The following is a 16,759-nucleotide window of genomic DNA, read 5'->3' as shown; positions in this document are numbered from 1 at the left end:
CCAGATGCCCACAGATAAGAACCTAGCGTACTCAGACCATCAAAAGCAGATGCAGGTGCCTTACGTGATATATGCAGACTTTGAAGCGTTGATAACTAAGGAAGAGCAGAAAAGTGGTGCCACGAATAAGGTGGGATTACATGAGATTTGCTCCTTTGGTTACATAGTAGTCAGATCAGACGGTAAGGCTAACCCCCCTGTAATTTACCGAGGCAAGAACGCAGCTAATAAGTTCCTAGAAGCATTGCGAGAAGAGGAGGGGGAGATAAGAGAACAATTAAGACGTCCAAAGAAGATGGAATTTACCAAAGAGAACCAGGAGGCTTTTACCAAGGCAAAGAAATGCCACATTTGCCAACATACGCTTCTTCAGTTTGGAAGACGGGCCAAGAAAGCGTGGGACGAAGATGGAAAGTATCTAGGAGAAGCTCATTTCAAATGCGGGAAGTATGCTAAGAAGGGTGAGAAGCCGGGAAAGCCCTCCACGCATTGCATTCACTGCCACAAAGCATTTGTTGAGGATTTCTATGTGGATAAGGTTAGAGATCACTGCCACATCACGGGTAAATACAGAGGAGCGGCTCATTGGAAATGCAACATAAACTTCAAAGTAGACCCAGAAATGGAAATACCCGTATTCTTTCACAATTTAAGGGGTTACGACAGTCACTTACTTTTACAAGGAACAGACGGCTCCGAAGTAAAGTGCATACCCAACAACAAAGAAAGGTACATGTCCGTAACTGTGGGTAAGCTGAAGTTCTTAGACTCGCAGCAGTTCATGGCGGACTCCTTAGCAAACTTGGTTAAATACAACACGGAGTTCCCCATTTCCAGTCAATACGGCGCGGAAAGGAAAGGAGTCTACCCATACGAATACATGGACTCCTGGGAGCGATTCGAAGAACCCCTACCACCCAAAGAGAGATTCTACAGCACCCTAAACGAGTCCGGTATAAAGGACGAGGAGTACCAGCATGCGTTAGATGTGTGGGAAAAGTACTCCTGTGAGAATATGGGAGAATACCACGACATCTACCTACGTTCAGACGTAGTGCTGCTCGCAGATGTTTTCCAAAGCTTTCGAAAGATGGCAATGGAATACTACGGGTTGGATCCAGCGAACTTCTACACGGCTCCTGGGCTTAGTTGGAGTGCGCTGCTAAAGAAGACAAACGCGCAACTGGATCTCCTAACGGAATACGACATGTACCGCTTTATGGAAGACGGTATCCGCGGCGGTGTTTGCGGACCCAGCAGACGATACGCAAAAGCGAACAATCCCACGGTGGAGTACGACCCGGAGAAGCCAACCACATACATCTTCTACTTAGACGCAAACAACCTCTACGGTTGGGCAATGTCGCAGTACTTACCTGTACGCGACTTCGAATGGGACAACATAAAGCCCATAGAGTTTTACCTAAACGTAGGTAAAGAAGACGACAAAGGTTACGTGCTGGAGGTTGATTTGGAATACCCAGAGCATCTGCACGACGCACACGATGAGTTCCCCTTAGCACCAGAAGCGATAGAGATACCATTTAAGCAGCTAAGTCCGCTGCAGAGGGAAATGTGTCCTGGCTACAAACCCTACAGGAAGCTAACGATGAACCTGATGGACAAGCGAAAGTACGTGGTGCATTACCGCAACCTGCAGCTCTATGTGCGCCACGGCTTACGCGTGAAGAAGATCCATCGCGTTTTGAAGTTCACGCAGGAACCCTGGATGCGCCCCTACATTGACTTTAACACGCAAAAGCGTACCGCAGCGAAAAATGACTTCGAGAAAAACCTCTTCAAACTGATGAACAACAGCATGTTCGGAAAGACAATGGAGAACATCCGCAAGCGCGTAAGCATAAAGATAGCCAGCACCAGAGAGGAAGCAGAAGCATACGTGTCACAGCCTGGATTCGTTAGATACGTAGAAATGTTAAACTTCTACGTGATTCACATGAAGAAAGCGAATTTATTCCTGAATAAACCCGTATACACGGGGTTTACAGTGTTAGACCTATCAAAGCTGCTCATGTATGAGTTTTACTACGACAAGCTAAAACCGAAATACGGTGATAAGTGCCGCCTCTTATACACCGACACCGATTCCTTGATACTAGCACTCGACGAAATAATGGATTTGGTCATCATATGTCCGCTTGGCAAATGTTGGGCAAATATGGTGCTCTATATTTGCCCATACATTTGCCTATGCAGGCAAAGGTCGGGGTAAATTTCTAATAAATTTGCCATTGCTTTGCCATACATCTGAACACATGGGTAAATATGTTATATATTTGCCCTTAGTTTAGACGCATTTACCCAGTGGGGATATATGATAACCGTTTTTGCCCTATATTTGCCCTATTGTCAAATGAAGGGCATATATGAAATCAACTTTGCACTAGGCTTTGCCCCATATTTACCTGGGGAGCAAATACAATACCCCAAACTGAGTATATCCGATATGAGGTTTCCGTTTCAATTTATTGCAATCAAAACTTTTCAAAACAAATCAATAATTTTTCAACTGAATTATGATGGATGTTGGCTTGTTTTTACGACTTACGAGGGGGGAGTGCATGCAGGTCCATCTCAGTCATATGTGTCAATTTTTTCTCCTAACGCATGACATCAATGTTGCGACCACATTAATTCAATCATTGTTTTGCTTTGATGTCATGAAAGTGAGGTTATATGCGTTGATACACACAGGAAAAAACGCGGACGATGTATTTTTAATATGCGTAAGTCGTACATGCGTTTTTTCCAGTGACAATAAGAAAACTCATTAACCCATTAACCTCAGCTGCATTTCAAACCGCTAACATCTGTAATATTATTTGAAGCATCAATTTTGTTTAGTCTAAACATATGAATTCATCTTTTTTATTGGCAATATATGCAATTTCATTCATAATTATTTTAATTCATCTAATTTTAAACTCATCAAAGAATTCATTCAATTTTCATTTTGACTATCTAGTTACTGATGCACAGTTCAAACAGTTTATTTTTGATAGCTTTGAATATTTTTCCTGGATGATACTTTACTGTCATCTCCATCATCCGTACAATTTACGTTGTAAAGGACAAACAATTAATACTCTTTCTTTGTCAATAACATCGTAAGCAGCAACAAACTGGCTGTGTATCCTTTGTATGGGAATGAATGTAGAGGGCCCTTCCATTTCAAACAAGTTTCTGCACCAAATTTTATGTGGTCTGCCAATCCTGTGTCTTTCTGGATGTCGCTGATACCATCGAACCTTTGCCATACACAATGATTCCTGCTTGCCATCAATTATAATGGTTTAACACCGGGGCGCAAGTCAAATGAATCGGTCTCAATACTGCCACTATATTGGCCACACCAACTTGCAAGAATGAAGGAAGAACGTTCCAGTCTAGAGTCAGAGGACCCTAGCTTTGTCCCCGAATATCCAATGGTACTAATTCTCTCAAACGTATCGGTAACACATTCAATGACCGAGTGTTGAGGTAAAATTGTTTCATAAGCTTTAAAGAGATATTCTGTATAGTCATCATCAAGAACATCAATGGATCGAGGTGAAAAACATGAGTATGCATTCATATTGCTCCACTCTAAGCAACGTAGTACTTGACCAACTGAAAGATTAAGTGTTGATGGTATTGATGGGATGCTTTCGCCAAGTGTTCCTACTTGTTGTGCCTCCTGAAGAAGTTGAAATACTGGTTGGAAAGTTTCTCGAAATCTCTCTGGTAAAGGGATATCTCTTAGTTCATGCTTTTGGAGAAATTTTCTCATGATTTGTATTTCAACAGATCTATTGTTAGTTCGAAACGCTCCTAAAATCCCATGGAAACGTTCGAAGCTGAAAAGCCAAAATGAATATACAGGCCCGTAATCTAAAATACATTGTTTGAGGTGCAGGTGTAGATGCATGTTTGGCGTAACACGTTCCTTTCCATATCTTTTTTCAAACGATTTACAAAATTCCACTAGGTAATCATGTCCTTCTTGTAGCTCTTCAGTTGTAATAAGTGGAGAGCAAAGGTGAAAGCAGGACAATACGAATAACCTCCACAGCTCCAAATCATCTGTTGGAACGATATTCCAAATGCAGAATACAGAATACAAGAGAGTCCATGTTTTCCACTGATCAGCAGTAAATCCTCCAAACGATGTTGATATCTTTTTCGGGAGACGCCCAATAAATGATGGTGCTTTGACGTCATCTACCTTTTCCTGGATTTTATTCAAATTTTCTTTAGAAATAATTGGCGTTTCAGCATTTAGCCATACATTTTTCATTAAATGTTTTGCTGTCCCTAAAAACAAATTATGCATAGGATCAACAACATGGTAACGAGTACAATCGAAGTAAGGCAACTGTAAGAGTTCAGAATATCTTGTTCCAGTGGAAGTTCCAATTTGGTTTCGTTCATCAGCGGTTGTTGCATTGAGTATTTTCTGAGCCTCTCTTCGGTGCTCTTCATTTGTCCTTGGTGTATCGTCATCTTCGAAACCTGAAAAATCCATGCTACTAAAATCTCCGGGAAAAAATCTTGTGCACTTTGAGCACCCTCGGTGAGCAGTACATCCTAAGAAACCGCAAACTTTTCTTAGTGCAGGAATGTCACAAGCAATACAAAGGAGGGCAGCTCGAAAACATCTTGCTGTTCTACTCCCATGAGGCCGAACTTGGATGCCTTCGTGCCACAATAAGTTCAATTCGGCTACAAGTGGTTGTAAGTACGTATTGATATTCAATTTGGGCTCGTGTGGACCAGGTATTACCCCAACTATTATTACGTTTTCCTCTTTGTACCTTTCTTTTCTCGGAAGATTTAGGAGGACCATATATATGACTCCAACGCTATAGACACTGTGCTTAAAAGGCTGAAACCAGTCAACATTCAGCATAAAAGCATAATTATTAGGCTGGGCAAGGAAAGGAGTGCCGTTAAAATATTGCCAATCTTTCCACACTTGGCCATCGTAAATATCAACTAAAATATCGTCCGGTACATTCCGATTTCTCCAAATCTCACATTTTTGTACAAAGTCTGGTCGCTTAATAAAGTGAGTTAGAGTGTCTCTGATGCTTTTATAACAATAAACTTTATGTGGGTACAATTTCGTCTGTCCATTTTTCAAACGAATTTCCTTAAGCAATTCCGCTCCACAAGGTGTGCGGCGAAACAATTGACGGTGATTCGGAAAAGCAATGTGAGAACATGGTTTAGCAATGACACGCCCGAATCTTGTTGTTATGCAGTCTTGAAAACGGTATAGGGTGTCGCATTTCGGACAAACAACATACTTTGAATGCTTATCTTTAAAAGAAAGATAATTTTTCAAGAGTTTGAAGGACCTCGGGAAAACCAATACTGCGGTTGGGAAAATGATTGGCGAAAGCTCACACAAAACCTGAAAAATCGCTTTAAAAAAGGCGAGGAGAATATCAATGCCTCGGTCTGGTACAGAAAAGTATGCAGACCAAAAGCACACAAACAAGGCAATCCAGTTAATAAGGGTCACTCGGGAACTTGCTTCGACGGCAACGCTTATTTCTGCACTAGATTGTTCAAAATCTCTTTCTACGTCTTCGATATCAATATCCCAAGTTTCAACCAATCTCCTTCTTTCATTTCCTCTTATCTCTTCATGGTCAGATTCACTGTCCAACTTGTCATCCCAAAACACTTGATCTTCTTCCTCAAAGTTATTTATTCCGTCTCCTTTAAACATAAGCAAATACGATGTATTTTATTCATTCGGCATTGTATAACTGCAACATAGTATAAGATAAAGTCTGAAACCATTATAATACTAGGAAAAAAAATGTCAGTAAAAAAAACCTCATGGGCTAAGGGACCGGTCATTATTTAAGTTGGGGGGGGGGGGGGGGAGAAAAAATTGGGGGGGGGGGGGGGGGGCCTGAAATTTTTGCTAGTGAAAGTCTTGAAATTTAAAAATGACTTTTAGGGAAAATTTTTAAATTTTTTACTACAATCCATGGGGGGTTTTCGATAAACTTGGATGCCTTCAAAGGGGGGGCCTTGAAATTTTTTTGCGTCACTGACAATTTCTCCTCCGACCCCCCCCCCCCCCCCACCTCCAACTTAAATAATGACCGGTCCCTAAATGTATAATTTTGACCCAAATTTTGCTCTGAAAATAAATGATTTCCATTGAAAATAAAATATAAATTTCTAAGTCAGCAAAACAACAATTTATAATTCGTGAAAGAAAAATGATAAATCGAAAATAAAAAACCCAAGAGACATATTAAATAAATTACTTATAATTGTATTTCTCTAACTTGACAAACATGTTTTGCCGGATACCATGCTATCTCAGGATGACCACAGTCATGAATTGATTTGGAGACAAAAATGTACAGCAATATCCATTTGAACATAGTAAATTCTTTTTGGCGTTTTAAATGAGTTATCTCTAGCTATGATTTTATAAACTCTTTGAATGAACCTTTCTGAATGAACACTGAGGTTTTAATGGCAACCATAAGCCGATTACTTAATAATGCACCCTTCTTAAAAGTAACGGTGAAAACGAGGCTAAGATAGAAATAGAAAAGAATCATTTGTACCTCTAACTTAATCTCGCTTCAATAACACTAATGCTTGGTAGTAAATCCAATAGGGGAGCTAGATCATGTGCAAATCAGCCGCTTGTTAAAGATTCAGTCTTTTATCTATGCAGTTTGACTTTAACATTTAAAGATTATATAATCTAATCATCAAATAAACGTATAACATCAATATCTTTTTGTGAAGTAGCTGGTAAGAATTCGTCACTTGATGGTTGGTTTGTATTTGGCACATCAGAGGAGTCTTGATCAGTTTGGTCCAAAACGTTTATCTCGCTGTAGTCATTAGAAGAAGTGTCGTTCTGGCCGTCAATCTCGTGAGTGAAAATACTATCATTTGAGTCTTCGTCGTCATTCCGCTGTAATTGCCATTGATTTGTTAAAGGATCATAAAATTCTTCTTTGTGACGGCAAAATACTCTGTAATGTAAATCTTCGTTACAATGAAAGCAATGATAACGCTTTGACATCGCAGAAGACATTTTGTTTTCCAGAACTATATAATTAAAAAGACGGTGTGTATCATTGGGATAATTACTCAAAATGCAAGCATTTTGAATGGCTAACAGCCATATTCCAGCGTAATAAAGTTCCACGTCCATCAACCACATGCCACTGGACAAAAGCACGCCGGATCTTTATTACCGCGCCCTTTTCCTTAGAGCTGTCACTGTTGGCGGCAGATAATGGTACGATGGTTTTAGAGCTAGAAGCTAATCAAGTTTATTGCAATGATATTTCGTGAATCTAGGCTTTAGAAAAAATTTCATAACTTTATAAAATGGAGCAAATAGCTTTAAGATAATAGATATATTACTTAACATGAATCCTGGATACAACTTTAGCATTTTTATAAGACAGTTATTCCTTTTTTTATTATTAGACTTCATTATATGAACGTATATGTCATCACAAGTCACGTGATACGCCGTGATAGATAGGGGGTAGATTTGTTCGGTGGATGTGCTTATTCGTTCATTCGCCTTTTGGTCACAAACAGGTAACAAACTCTGTCGGTCATCTAGTTTCCCGCACATTCTATATCTTTGCTTATAAATTGCGTTCATTCGTCGCGATCAAAAAATGGGAAGAACATTTACACCTTTACCAGGACGCCCAATGCCAATCCATTCTGTTACTGCAACTACCAGTACAAGCAGTACGAGTAGACATACTGAAAATGGCGCCAATTCTCAAAGGCTTAATATACTTATTTCCTCTGTCCCTGGTGGTAACGAGGATGTCCTAAGAGAACACAGAAATCGCCTATTGCAAGCAACAAGCGAGAATGAGAACGTTGACCCCGACAGCGAAAAAGAAGAAATTTCTTCAAATTTCGAAACGATTGTAAAACAGTTTAAAGAACTGCAAGAACAAAACCGCCAAATACTAGCCGCCTTAAAAGAAAGCCAGCAGAACAAGGACAACAGCAAGACCAAGATTACTGTCTCAAAGGCTGTTGCAGTAAGTAAAGTGGCAGTATTTAAAAAAGCAAGCTATTTTTATTGATAATTTTACTGGGAATTCTTGGCGCGAAGAGTAGTTGGTATAATTATGCAGCGGTATAATTTATGCAATGCTAAAATTGGCGGGAAACCCGCCATGGTAGTGGTTAATGCTACCAAACTTTACTATTGATTTCCAATAACAAGACACTGAATGATAATGATAATTTCCTTTTTTGTAAAGGAATTGATTTGATTTCGATTTTTTTCCCAATATTATACAATCACAGCCATAAAAATAATGAAAACATTATTACTATGTCTAAGAATAACTTAAGGTACATCTTATGATTTTAATGAATTATATTAAGTTATTACAGTCTGAAGTACGCTTGGTAGCAAAGAAATTACGGGACAGGGAAGAAAACCCTCTTATATGGGATTTTACTAAAGCGTAAGTATGAAAATTTAATAAAAATGATCTTGTCTGAATCATCCATAGTTTCTTTCCATATTAAGTTTCCACTTACCACTCAAATATGGCATTTCCTAATTAGTTTCAGAGATGACGTCAACGAACAGATTAATAACGCAATAAGGGATAGAGTTCTGAATGTTCATAAGGATGTCTCTGCCGTCGAGTTAGAAGGTATTTATGTATTTTATATTACGAAGTGCGAAAGGCCTTATGCACCTATCAAAGTTAACCCGGGGGTAACGAAATCCTTTTAGAAATATTCAAATGCCGAAGGGAGGGGAAGCAGTTTGAAATAAAATAACATGGAAAAAAAAAAAAAAAAAAAAAAAAACCCCGAAACAAATGGATGCTAAAGGAGTAATTGTCGGCCAAATGCCAAAATTTCTAACAAATTTTGTCTCAAGTTTTAATATATGGGTACTTGATATAATTTCAGCTGCCCTTAAAAGTCACTTTCTGACGAGAAGAAAGAGAAACAAAAGAGAGCGTTCAGGGGCCCTTGGAAGGCATCAAAAGATGCAGCGGAAAACACAAAGAAAACAAAATGTGAGTAAACTGAATTTGCAACGATTATGACTTTGTTTAATAAGAAACTTTGACTGACGGTGTTTTTTTTTTCTTTTTTCTTTTAGCTCCTAAAATCCAGATCCAAGGCAGCGGACTTGTCAACCTCGCTATCACCAGGGGACAAAGAGAAAGTCAAGGCAATTATGAAACTGGAGTATATGTCATCAGAGGAGTCGATGTCAGAGGCGGATGACCAGGCTGATGACGATACAGCGGACAGTGGCTCTGATAACGAAGGGGGCCCTACTAAGCAGAGTAAAGTTTTAATAAAACACCCTCTGCCATGGAGAAGCCCCCTAGCTAATCAGTTCATGGAAAGCATGGACCGAAAGGCAAAAAGGAGGCTGTCAGAGCGCAGTCTCACCATGCTTTTGAAGCGGAAAATCGGGGAGCCGTCAAGACGCCCAAGGCCATCTGGAGGTCCCGAATGGGCATTGAGAGCCTAAAGGTTTTTATCAAATCAAGGGCACTGGGACACCGAACGTGGTTGGGGTTTCTACGAGTTTTATGAATTAAATCTTGTGTCACTGTTCCTCCGTTCCTTTGGCCTGATTTCTAGGGTTTTCCTTCTTCTTTCGATTATTTGAACATTATACTTGTTTACTTTAAGAAATCCAAAGGTCAATAGGCTTAGATAGCCGCTGCTACACCGTTTGACCTTTGGATTTCTTCAAGTAAACGAGTATAACGTTCAAGTAATCGAAAGAAGAACGAAAACCCTAGAAATCAGGCCAAAGGAACGGAGGAACAGTGACACAAGATTTAATTCATAAAACTCGTAGAAACCCAACCACGTTCGGTGTCCTTAATTAAGTTTTTGCAGTTATAAATGAAGTGTACTACTACAGAATATCTAAAAAGAATCGTACATAAGCCACAGATCGATTGACAACTAAATATATTATGATCTCCTTTCACAAATTCTGTCACAAGATGAAACAAACGCCTATAATTAATTTACAGAACTAGCATTTTCAATTAGTTGTAGTTAACAAATTGTTCATAGTTAATCAGTCGTCAAGAAAAGGAAATTCACAATAAAAATGTTTCAGTATGATTTATGTCTTTTTTCCTGCTTCTTAGTATAGGTTAGCTATGTTTAAAGTATGAGGTGGTTGTCACGACATATATCGTTTCTATTTTTTTTGGCCTGCCATAAGTGACAATAGCTGAAGACTGATAATATAGTTAAATTTAGCAAATATGATGAGCATAATTCAACTGAGCAAATATGGCTAAGACGCGCTGGTACATCTAAGGCATTAAGGGGGCATTAATCACATATACGGTCAGAGCATATCGCATGGTATATGTAAGGCATTAATCACATATACGACCTGGGCAAAGACAGGGTATACGTAAGGCATTAATCACATATACGGCCTGGGCAAACACAGGTTATATGTAAGGCATTAATCACATATACGACCTTGGAAAATACAGGGTATATGTAAGGCATTAATCACATATACGGCCTGGGCAAACACAGGGTATATGTAAGGCATAAATCACATATACGGCCTGGGAAAATACAGGGTATATGTAAGGCATAAATCACATATACGGCCTGGGGAAAGACAGGGTATATGTAAGGCATAAATCACATATACGGCCTGGGTAAACACAGGGTATATGTAAGGCATAAATCACATATACGGCCTGGGCAAACACAGGGTATATGTAAGGCATAAATCACATATACGGCCTGGGCAAACACAGGGTATATGTAAGCATAAATCACATATACCGCCTGGGCAAAGACAGGGTATATGTAAGGCATAAATCACATATACGGCCTGGGCAAAGACAGGGTATATGTAAGGCATAAATCACATATACGGCCTGGGAAAATACAGGGTATATGTAAGGCATTAATCACATATACGGCCTGGGCAAACACAGGGTAAATGTAAGGCATTAATCACATATACGGCCTGGGAAAATACAGGGTATATGTAAGGCATGAATCACATATACGGCCTGGGGAAACACAGGGTATACGTAAGACATAAAACACATATACGGGCTGGGCAAATACGTGCACATATCAAATGAGCATTCACATTTACTACCGGGTAAATGTATGGATGATATGATATCTGCTATATATTTGCCGTTTGGGATTTTACTGGGCCATACGGACTTTGCCATCTGTGCCCATGGGATAAATGTGTAGGTACATATCATATACAGTCATTGGGCAAATATTGTCTACTATTAGTCAAATATGATATTTGCCCATATATTTGTCTATATGTTTGCCTACATGACAAATCCATTTTTTCGTCGAGTGTAGAGGTGCAGACGGAAGACATTTACGAAGACTGTGTTCCCGACATCGATGAATACGACACCAGCGATTACCCACGCGACCACTTCCTTTACTCCCCTAAAAACAAGAAAGTAATCGGGAAAATGAAGGATGAGATGAAAGGAAAACCCATCGTGGAATACGTGGGCCTGAAACCCAAGATGTACAGCGTGCTAAAGCTGGACGGTGTAGAAAAGAAAGCTAAAGGCGTAAAAAAGTACGTGGTTAAGAAGGACATAACCCACGATTCCTACTTAAAGGTCCTGCGTATGCGTAAGGAACAGCGACATAAAATGAACAGCCTGCGCAGCTACGGACATCAAATACACAACGTTACACAGGAGAAGGTGTCACTGTCTGCATTTGACGGTAAGAGGTGGATGTGTGATGATGGTATCCATACGATAGCATTCGGACATCACACGATAAGCAGTTCTTCTTTGACGAACCCACGCGTGGGACCATCATGAAGATAATACAAGATGGGCTGACCCTTCTTAGCTATCGCACTTCGGATCTGGTAAGTTTCCAAAGACCAATTGGGATCCGTAGCTCTTTTGGATCCTCCTTCTAGTTCACCCGGCTCATAGAGATATCGAACCGTGACATTACCTAATCTCTTTTCCTGGGGGAAGACCGCCCTCGAACTTCTGACGAAGGACTTGTGTTCCACGTGTTTCTTTTTTATGACATCCTTGGGTTTCATTCCCGTAGCCCTGGCCGCCTCGTTGTTCAAAGCCGCGACGACCTGGGGGAGCCTCTGAGTCCATTCCCTGTTGCGTTTGGAGGGATCTTCCAGCTCTTTCCAATACTGGTATCCAAAGAGACGCTCGGCCAGGGTCTTATTGAATCTTTCTACAATGCTTTGACCCCTGTGGTACTCTGCTTCGGCTCTCCTAATCTTAGTGTCGTGGTCTTTCAGGGTCTTAGTAACCACGCCCATGAACTCCGTCCCCGCATCCACTTGCAGCAGCTTAGGCCATTTCAAGACGCGCTTATAAATCCTACCTAGGGCTTCTGCGACTTCCCCAGAATCCTTGCTGGTTATGGGTTCAGCGTCTTTGTATCTGCTTGCGATATCGACTACGGTCAAAGCGTACCTATAGGTCTTTTTTCTCACCTTATCGTGCGGTAAGAAAAGCAAATCCGCCTGATGAACTTCATTAGGGGTATTTACGGTAAAGCTGGGCCTGGGAATGTACTTCGGCACGGGAAGATAAACCTGCCAGATGGTTTGTTTTTTCAACCAGTTCTTAGCCGTTTCATCTGATACCCTGGCCGCGATCGCGAGTTTCTTGATAGCTGACGCTCCTTTCCAATAACCTTCGGGCCCATAGTAAATCCTTTTGAGTTTGTCCTCTACGCGGCCCATTATATGAATTCCAGGACGAGATTGATCTTACGTCCGTTAAAATCCACCGTCTTTCCGTCCACTTTGATGGTGATGTTTATGCTTTCTACCAAATTAGACAAGTCATAGCTTAAAGAAATGGGAGTGTATTCTTCTGAGTCAAATGGATTACCTTTGGGTAGAAACTTGGACATAAGAGAAGACTTTTCTCCATTGTCGTAACTATGGACTAAATCGCAATAGACTTCGTAAGAGGATGCGACTTTCCATTTTACGTCATATGTACTGCCGCTATTTATCGTGGTACTAGTAAGGCCCAGGAGTTCTACCAATGAACTGTCCTTTAGATTGGCACTCCCACTATTTTTCTTGAATTTCATTTCATGGGGTAATCCTGTGGTAAGAGTATATCCATGCTTTGCTAGCTCCTTAGCCAGTGTTATAGGGGTGTAATGGGAATCTGGTATTTTTGGTTTGGTGCCGGAAGTTCCGATGACAAAGCCATTAATTAAATTATACCAAGAATTGTACAAAGAGCAACTAACCAACCGAACCTTACAGGCTTTGATGGGGGGATTCAGATAAGTGGTAAAGTTATTCTTGTCGCTTTCCAAAAAGACGATCATATATTACAGGGGACAAGTCCCCTTCTAGTGATCTGAGCGCAGCTCAGAGCAGATACGCCAAGGCCACGCCTCCCGCCAGCCCTGCGACTCCTACAAAGACCAACTCATTGTCTTTTTGTTTCTTAGAAGGCTGATAGTAATTCTTAAACTGAGGCTTTCTTAACCCCGTTAATGCCGCGGGGTGTGCTTGCGCATAAAGTTTGAAGGCGTAGTCTGTGTTTTCGAAGTTCTTATCCGCCTGCATTTTGTCTTGGTAGTTCTTGTCCAACCAATCCCTGTAAGCTTGTCTTTTTTCATTCCAAGCTGCCACGTCCCGCTGATATTTCTCCAGCGCTAAATCGTGCCTTTTCCTCTCAGCGGCTAATTCTCCGCTTTTGTCGCCTCTAACTAATCTATCCAAATATTGACCACCATAATTAGCTCCAGTGAATGCTAAGGCTGCAATAACTCCACCTGCGACCACGCTAGCCATTATATATTACGCCGTAGGTAGGTACTTTTCCTTCCGTAGGTAATCCTTTAGCATGATAGCCCCGCCAACGGCAGCGGTCATCTTAGCAAAATTAGCGAAGCTCTTGCTTGGGTCTTCAGTAAAGTCTTCTTTGAGCACTTTCTTACCTACCCAACCAATACCCGCAACGATGGAAGTAATGATAGCTGCTTCTTCAACAGTTTTCAACAACGCGGTTGACATTATATTACAAAGCGAGAAGGAAAATCTAGGTCGCCACGGTACGTGGTGATAAATCTACTCCATTTCAGGGATCTTACTTTTTCTAACAGCCGGTTCCACAGGTGTGTAATATGTTGGTGGTTCTACCTTTTTCGTTGCCCGCCATTGTAAGTAAAGGCTGCCTGCTGCTATAGCGACTCCTAACGCGCCAATGACGTACCCAGGATTAATGAAGGATTCCTCTTCCTCCACCTTTTCTTCTTTCTTTGCTTTGTTCTTCCTGTTCATCTCCGCGAGCTTCTTACCGGCAGCAACTCTGCCTGGAGATTTAGCCTTGGTGATTCGTTGCTCCTCTACTTGAGGGGTTTCCTCCGCCTTCGATTCAGCTTCACTCATTTATATCTAAGGACTTGAAGGACTTGATAAGTAACTTAAGACGACTTGACTAAGTACTTAAGGATGACTTAACTAGGTACTTGAGGCGACCTGGGTAATTCCCGCGAACGACTTGACTAAGTACTTGATAAGTCACTTGCAGGTACTTGACTAGGTACCTCAGCAAGTGCCGCCTTGAATACCCTTTCGACTTCTCTGTCCTTCTTGAAGTCCTTCCAAGAGGCCGTAAGTTCCTTCAGATCGACGTGCTGAGCTACGTGAAGTGCCGCAGAGGCGACTGCCATTAACTTACCGCACTTCAAAGACAACCACCCACAGGTTATCTTAAGTTCTTGGGCGATGACATAGTCCTCGCTTATGTCCTTCCGCAGTTGCTCCACGTCGTCTATGGGCAGCGCAAGTCCAAGCAATTTAGTTGCAAGTCGGATAGCGGAGTCTGCTACGGCGTCCGTGGTCTTACTTGCGAGGGCAGCCTCGTACCTCTTATGGAACTTCTTAACCTCCTCTTCTGACAACTTATTAACCTGCTCATGGGTAAGTTCCTTACCTATCATTTCTTTGCACTTCCCAGAAGACACAAGAATGTTAAGTTGTTCCTTGAGGTTACTTTCATCTAACTGTGTGGGGACTTCATCTAAGAGCTGCTCAATGTCCATATATGTTAATGGAATACGGAAACCTCAAAGAGAAGATCATCTTGGAATGTTGGTGCGTTTTTAGGTGCCGCATGTATTCGTGTAACTGTTCCTTGGATATCTCACCGCCGTAGTCGCTTAAGATGGTTTCCAGGTCAGACTTACTTGGAGTATAAAATACTACGAGAGAGCCTATGTTTTCCCTGAAGGGCTTAGAGACGCTGGTAAGCTGCTGGGAAAGCAACCAAACGCTAATGTTGTCATGTCTGCCGCTAAAGGCGAGCTTCACTAATTCGGAGGTGCGCCTTTTTACGTCGTCCCCGCAGGCAATGTCATCCAGTATGAGCAAGGTTTGCGTACTCGCTCGTCGAGCCTCGCGAGACGAGAATTGTTTGTGCCAAAACTTAAGATGGCTGGATAACTCGTTAGGGTCTAAGATATCTACGAAGAAGTCGTCATCGCTCACTCCTATGCCCGTCCAGGTGCGGTTGTTCACGTAGGTGGGGCATAATAGCACTATGTAGTCGAAGCGGTATCTAAAGGACCCTAATAGCTGCTCCACTACAAACTGCGTTTTACCGCAGCCGGTGGGTCCTACTATCAGAGCGTTACAAGGCATGTGATCTGGGTTCATATATAGATGGAGCCAGTGGAAGCAGTAAGAAGGATTGCCGCCGACGCAAAGGATAAAAGAGACACCATAGAAATGCAAAGGGAGGAGATAGACCGGTTAAAAGAGCGCGTGCAGGAGTTGTACGATGAAATGTGCGGCCTGAAGCGCGCAGAACGGTTTGGTGCGCTATTGACGATGGCGGGCTGGGCAAAAGAGTCTATTAAGGACTTCATGCGATATCCGCCATAAATATATGCTAGCCTACGCAGCTGCCTTTCTGGGAGGATTTCTAATTACCCTTTTCAATATATGGACTGTATTACATGCGAGCCACCTGCCGACTGCATTACCCCTTGCAAGCCACGTAAAAAATACACCTGCCTTCATTGTAATAAGGTATTCCCCGAAGGATCCTTCGTCGGGCATTGGTGTCCCGCAGATCCTAAAGCACAGCGAACCTTAGCTGACACCTACGAAGAGAAAACGAAGTAACTCTGCAAGGTGGTTTCAAGGGCGCCTTAATTGCCGTGTCAGTCTTTGATATCACCGAAAAAATGAGGTCCGCCGAAGCAGACCAATACTTATCTAAGCACACAAAGGATTAGCATCCACCCTACGTTCAACGTCGAACTTCCATCGACCGTTGACCTTACCAAAGCTGCGTATGTGTGTAAATTCCTCGCCTTGGATTACATACCGCACGCAGTCGGGCGCCCATAAGGAGCACTCCCTACCTTCGTATTCGAGGACCAACCTTAAACGGCTGATGTCTTCAAAGACGACGTAATTTTTTATTTTGTATGTGATGCCTTGGACCAATTCACGCCAATGTGTCTGTTCAACGATCATTATATCTATGAAATATTCTTTGGTGGGTCTGCAGCGTCTCCTGCGTCTTAAAAGCCTTAACACACCAAGGACAAGGCGCCCGAATGCCTTCCGCGTAATAGTCAATTTCCCTGCATATAAGATCGTAATCGTTGCACACCATAGTTAGGTAACCATTTGCCTCGTATTGAGCAATTAACGCCTCTTGTTTGGGGGATAATACGCCGTTACCCTTAG

The 16,759-nt window shown here is 41.7% G+C and overlaps 2 protein-coding genes across 2 annotated transcripts; both read left to right on the top strand.

The window, feature by feature from the left end:
• The first annotated feature begins 6,126 nt into the window (after nucleotides 1-6,126).
• On the top strand, nucleotides 6,127-8,833 carry LOC148910826 (uncharacterized). The gene is made up of 3 exons (XM_089030180.1): nucleotides 6,127-8,063; nucleotides 8,425-8,498; nucleotides 8,602-8,833. Exons 1-3 carry the CDS (start codon nucleotides 7,683-7,685, stop codon nucleotides 8,774-8,776), a joined length of 630 nt encoding a protein of 209 aa, XP_088886306.1. The 5' UTR covers nucleotides 6,127-7,682; the 3' UTR covers nucleotides 8,777-8,833.
• Nucleotides 8,834-8,897: 64 nt separating this feature from the next.
• Nucleotides 8,898-9,640, top strand: LOC148910825 (uncharacterized). The gene is made up of 2 exons (XM_089030819.1): nucleotides 8,898-9,068; nucleotides 9,155-9,640. The coding sequence occupies exons 1-2, from the start codon at nucleotides 9,039-9,041 to the stop codon at nucleotides 9,533-9,535; spliced, it is 411 nt and encodes a 136-aa protein (XP_088886945.1). The 5' UTR covers nucleotides 8,898-9,038; the 3' UTR covers nucleotides 9,536-9,640.
• Nucleotides 9,641-16,759: the final 7,119 nt, after the last annotated feature.

The sequence above is a fragment of the Actinia tenebrosa genome, unplaced genomic scaffold (genome assembly GCF_029948245.1).
Source record: "Actinia tenebrosa isolate PJP-AT-01 unplaced genomic scaffold, QUT_ActTen_1.0 PGA_scaffold15__27_contigs__length_11533743, whole genome shotgun sequence".
NCBI classification, from domain to species: Eukaryota; Metazoa; Cnidaria; class Anthozoa; order Actiniaria; family Actiniidae; genus Actinia; species Actinia tenebrosa.
Note: the sequence above shows the minus strand (reverse complement) of the source record. Positions and strands in the feature narration are given on the sequence as shown.

What these genes read in the sequence shown, in the direction of transcription:
- LOC148910826 (XM_089030180.1), top strand. Translation starts at nt 7,683, where the DNA reads ATGGGAAGAACATTTACACCTTTACCAGGACGCCCAATGCCAATCCAT. An exon ending in CTGTCTCAAAGGCTGTTGCA is followed by an intron (nt 8,064 to 8,424) that starts GTAAGTAAAGTG and finishes AAGTTATTACAG; the next exon opens with TCTGAAGTACGCTTGGTAGC. An exon ending in ATATGGGATTTTACTAAAGC is followed by an intron (nt 8,499 to 8,601) that starts GTAAGTATGAAA and finishes TTTCCTAATTAG; the next exon opens with TTTCAGAGATGACGTCAACG.
- LOC148910825 (XM_089030819.1), top strand. Translation starts at nt 9,039, where the DNA reads ATGCAGCGGAAAACACAAAGAAAACAAAAT. An exon ending in AAACACAAAGAAAACAAAAT is followed by an intron (nt 9,069 to 9,154) that starts GTGAGTAAACTG and finishes TTTTTCTTTTAG; the next exon opens with CTCCTAAAATCCAGATCCAA.